At 32.1% G+C, this 5,311-nt stretch overlaps 1 protein-coding gene across 1 annotated transcript; it reads right to left on the reverse strand.

Moving 5' to 3' along the window:
* Positions 1–627: 627 nt before the first annotated feature.
* LOC146954876 (lysine-specific demethylase JMJ13-like) lies at positions 628–4,153 on the reverse strand. Its single transcript, XM_085746663.1, has 9 exons — positions 4,048–4,153; positions 3,370–3,466; positions 3,001–3,220; positions 2,784–2,837; positions 2,616–2,695; positions 2,251–2,528; positions 1,347–1,745; positions 1,075–1,250; positions 628–900 (listed from the first exon to the last, which is right to left on the reverse strand). Exons 1-9 carry the CDS (start codon positions 4,151–4,153, stop codon positions 628–630), a joined length of 1,683 nt encoding a protein of 560 aa, XP_085602789.1.
* Positions 4,154–5,311: the final 1,158 nt, after the last annotated feature.

Raw genomic sequence — 5,311 nt, forward strand, 5'->3', positions numbered from 1 at the left:
GATTTGTGCTGAACCTGTTTGTTGTTGACATGTTGTTGGTAAGTTATTTCGATTTTCTTAAAGAAGACATTGTTACGGTTATGAATATTTTATTTTGATAACAAAGGAAACGAAGAATGTAAAGTGGTAATACTGAACAAAGGTTCTTACTAAAAAAAAAAAAAAAAAAAGGTTCTCTGCACTATGGATTTCCAAGGTCAATATGTATATGCATATAAGATAGAGAAGAATACCTCTTAATCCGTTATTAATCAGTTAGAATTCAATTAGTATGGTTGATATATATAGTAGCTATAAAATGAATTTTGTAGTACTCGAGCGGAGATTTTTGTTTTTAGGAAAAGAATGATAACCACTTCATTCAAGGAATATAAACTATAGAAGTATAAATTGCGACAAACCTTACATGATAAAAAATATGGTTAAATGTTACATGATGATCTAATACTTGCATGAAGATACTCCAGTAACATATTTCAGAATAAATCGTCTAAACCTTTGAAATTGTTGCATATTGCCCTAATGAATTGAAAATAATGACATATCAAAATAATAAAAATACTAACTAAAATAATCTACCACAATCTGAACATTGCCTTTCCTGTCATCTGCAAGTAAGATGATACTTTAATTTGATTTTTCAGATGTCGCCAAAAGGGAAGATATTGAAGGAACTTTGGTAATCAGTTCCGATTCATGTTTTCTCAAGTTATAAAGGACTCGTTGTCTTTTGGTATTCATCACTGATGGAGACACATTGTTTCTACAACGATTCTTTGTCTTTTGATTATTTTCAACAGTGAGCTTGATGTTGTTCGCAGGTCTTGTTTTCAGTTTAGATGTTGCACCTAGTGAGTTAACAGTTCTTCTAGCACTTTTTTCCTCATGCCAATTATTATTCTGTTTTCAGTTTTAATTCCAAAAGTTAAAATCAATCAGATACAATAAAATAAGCAACCTGAAGATAAAGCAATGTGTTATACTTGTATTGTAATCAATCAAATGCGACTATTATAATGAAGTTTAGAGGATTCTAAATTGTAAATCAATATCATAGTTTAGACTTTCACATACCTTGTGTTCTTTGATGCATTCATTTATGTTATAGGAGAATATATTTGTTAAAGGTAACGCGTTGGTGTATTCTTTTTCCTGTTGAAGACTTTTGGCAGCATCTTCGAGTTCCAACATGTCATTCCTCTTAAATACAGTATGTTCTCTCCCGCATAAACAATTTTGTGGCACATTGTCTGAATATAACCATAATAAGCAAGTTTATCCATCAATAACACAAGCAGCTTAAATAACAATTTCTGAAATACTCAAAGAGAATAACGAGGTCTTACCATGGAAAAGGCAAATTGGATCTGAATAGCATTTCTTGCACAAGAAGAAAGCTACATAACAATCCCTATTGCAGAGGCTGCATGTCACAGAACCTAATGATGTATTTGAAGAGCTTGACAACTTTCTCGAACTGCCCAACCGCGATAGCGATGTCTTATAAAATTGAATAAGATGCAAGAAAGATAGTGCAATAGCTCGATAAGTTGCCGTATCTTCAAGTTTGATTTTGTCACCTCTATCTTTTGAGGAGTTGTAGATAAGCAATGCTTCTTTACAAAGAAGTTCCTCATATGGAATTATAGGTAGCATTTTGAGATGTGAATAACGTTTGCTAGCTGCGGCCCCGAGTGGAAACCAATCACCAATAGCAAAGTTTACAGCTTCTCCACAGTTAAAACCTAAACTCAACAAGAAAATGATTCAATAATTAGTTACTAATACTACCTTTAGCTTTTGTACTAGATTACTAACTTGCACATCAAGTAAGATACATAAGTATTTAAAATAGCAGGAAGTGAAATTCCGCCAGGTATTATTATGGAAAAAAAATTCAATGAGAACAATAAATAGATGTCTCTATATGTAGTAACTATTAGAACTTCAAGCCTTGTACAAAATAAACAGATTACAGAGAACACGCGAGATTTGATTTTGGAGTTCGGCCTATTGTTCCTCTGCTGCTGCATAGTGGCGGAAGTACCTTTCTATTATTCAAGCTTAGGGTTTACAAGATTAACCTTTAAACCTACGTACCTTTCTATTATTCAATCAACCTGCCTACTTATTCGTAAAATATAAGCAATATCCATCAGAAACGTAATAACACCAACACATGTAGAGAGAGAGAGAGAGAGAGAGAGAGAGAGAGAGAGAGAGAGAGAGAGAGAGAGAGAGAGAGAGTACCATGACTAAATCCAGCATGATATGAATTTGGAAAGGTGACGACAAACTCTCCTGGCTTTTGCACCGCCTTGTAAACCGGCACATTATGTTCTAACAAGACATCAGGAGAGAACATGGTTGTTTTTTGTGCAAGAAATTGGAATGCACCATTCTCTCCATGTTCTTTTAAGACTTTGTTGCAATACACATGATTCAAGACAGTCTTTTCAAATTGAGAGGATGCAGAACTAGGCACACCATACCAAGTTTTATTTGCACCTGAGTGATGGTAATTTATGCTGCAAAAAATACAGTACTATATATTAAGACATGATTATATATCAACAATGTTAAACAATATTTGAAGCAATGTTAAGATAATATACCTGTACAAATAGTGATCTTCAACATGCCATGCAAACATACTGAATAGCATCCCAATGTAAAGCATAGGATCAGTTAATCCCTGAAATTTTGAATTAAATTAAAATAATAATAATAATAATAATTAACAACTTTTAATTCAGATTAGGTTACAAAAATTGCTTCCTTACTGGAATTTTCCTGTCAACTAAACGCAATGGAGACTGTGGCAGCCGCGGCAAATTCTAAAATCAAATGAAAAGTGTTAATCAAACAATAATTACACTTACAGAAGAATAGTGCTACAAGTAAAGATTAATAGACTGAATTCAAATATAAACTCAATAGTTAAAGATGTCAAGACAAAACTAACAATGAATTTAGCAAACATAAATTTTGAAAAGAAACCTTCAAATTGAAATTGCTTGTTCCAAGCTTATCATCAGGATCACTTGAAAAGGCGCTTTCCTCAACATTGACTCCATACTCAACTGTTCCTTTCTCTCCATGTACTATTTCGTGCCAGAACGCTTTTTCGATATCTGAACAAGAGAGATCTTCTTTACCACGCAATCTATTGGAAAACGCCTTGTTTGCAAGAGCTTCAAATTCATGATATGTATATTTTCTAGTACAAACAATATCAAAAACCAAGTTAGTTAATTTTTCATCATTCAAGTTGTTTAAAAAACTTAAGAAAACTTTGTTCTTTCTTACCTTTTTCTCTTAGAAAAAGTTATTTTATCCATCTCATTTGATTCGAAAACCCTAAGAGGCTGTACAATTGTGTTAAACTTAAAATCCTTTTTCTCTTCCGTTAAGACAAAAGAAGCAGGATTAGAGGCAGCGATTGGTGAAACAATTTTGCATATACCTGAAATATTAAGATCAAATATAAGCATACAAACAGAAAAGAAAAGGAAAAAAAAACCTAAAAATGCAGAATCTGTTGCAGACAAGTTTGTCCTATATTAGATTATATCGTTCTGACAAATCATAGCGTGCCACTGTGATTTTAGTAAAATCTATATTTTCAAGTTTCACTTTGTCACAGTGATTTTGCAGATTCACATTTAATCTAAACATGCACGTAAACTCGAGTACTTCAGAGATGGATCCAAAAGAAAGTTGAGGGATAAAAGGAAGTTACATTAAGTAGAAATGAAGCACGGACACTCCTCGGATTAGGCGTGTCCCGGTGTCGGACACGTGTCGTGTCCGACACCGACACGACACCGACACTTGTAATTACACTGAATTATGTGACTTTTTCCAATTATTAGCTGTGTCGGCGTGTCAGTGTCCGTGTCGTGTCCGGTGTCCGTGTCCGTATCCGTGCTTCATATTCTTACTATACTTGGAAAGACAAACAACAATGTTACATAACTTTGTTTAATGACAGATAAAAAAACCCTAAAATGAAAAGAAAACAATACATAATCTGTTATTACATACCAAATTTAGACGCCTCGGGGGCAATTTTCTGCAGATAAACTAAAGGATGCTCAAACTCTTGTTCTGATGGATAATACGTTGGACATTCTTGAGTAATGTTCGTCATTGTAGTGATGGTTTTTTGTTTGTGCTTTCGTATTTGAAAAGATTTATGTTTATATGAAGGAGACTCTTGCTAGATTTTATCTATATATAAGATAACTTGTAATACAAATATAAGATAACTTGTAATAAGAAACATATTTCTAAATCATATAATTAAATAAGAAACAAATCTTACAAATATTCTAAACACAAATATAAGTTATAAATTGTAATGATATCTTAATAATATCTTATTTATTGATTAAAAAATCTCATTTAAAATATAAATCTCAGATATATTTAAATATAAAATCTTTGAAAAGATATTTAGACATGATTTCTTTGCAGGGGGAGTGGTTTGGAAGGCATTAATATTTCCCCAATTGTAGATTCTTTTAAGGCTTTTTTTCCAACTTTATTTACTTTTGTTGTGTTTGGAAACATTTGTTGTAAACCATTTAGATTATTATTTTATCTAACAAATATTAACATTTCATGTGAACCATTTTGTTTCCATTTTTATGTACACGAAATGTATTCCACAAATTCCACGAACAGTTTATTAATGTTTAATTACAATCACTACCCCTCTTTGTATTCCATCAAGTGCAGAATTAACGGCTGGTTCTTTTTTTATAAAACGAACACGTGTATATTCTTGGTTTTCGTAGGCTAAATTGGTCGTGGTATATAGCAAAACCCCTTTTTTATATAACAAACTTCTTAACCTTTCATGTGAATTTCCATTCGTGGAGGCTTTTTCTCCAATTTTATTTAGTTTTTTTTTGTTTTTTTTATCATTTGACAATATTTGTTGCACCCATTTTGTTTATTATTTATTAGCGAAAAGATGGGCACTCACGTGCCTGTTTTTCCGTTCTTTTTATTGCGTTAATGTTTAAAAATTGTTAACAGTGTTTCTTGTATGAAATTTTGATTTAGCTTAAAACTAAAAATATAAATGTTGTTGCTTTGAAGTTATAACAAACCAAAATAATCATGGTTATTTATTTCAACTAGACTTTTGACCCGTGCGACGCACGGGTCTTTTCGACTATAATAGAGACCAATGAATAATCTTTAACCCGTAAGATCATGGGTCGATCAATAAACGCAGATTAGATTATTAGAGATACAATATTACAATCAAATTTGTCTTACTATGTCCTTCAATGACACT

The sequence above is a fragment of the Medicago sativa genome, chromosome 1 (assembly GCF_051527215.1).
Source record: "Medicago sativa cultivar Bolivia chromosome 1, Bolivia_mono, whole genome shotgun sequence".
NCBI lineage: Eukaryota > Viridiplantae > Streptophyta > Magnoliopsida > Fabales > Fabaceae > Medicago > Medicago sativa.

What these genes read in the sequence shown, in the direction of transcription:
- LOC146954876 (XM_085746663.1), bottom strand. Translation starts at nt 4,153, where the DNA reads ATGACGAACATTACTCAAGAATGTCCAACGTATTATCCATCAGAACAA. An exon ending in CAAGCAATTTCAATTTGAAG is followed by an intron (nt 2,838 to 3,000) that starts GTTTCTTTTCAA and finishes ATTTGATTTTAG; the next exon opens with AATTTGCCGCGGCTGCCACA. An exon ending in TAGTTGACAGGAAAATTCCA is followed by an intron (nt 2,696 to 2,783) that starts GTAAGGAAGCAA and finishes TCAAAATTTCAG; the next exon opens with GGATTAACTGATCCTATGCT.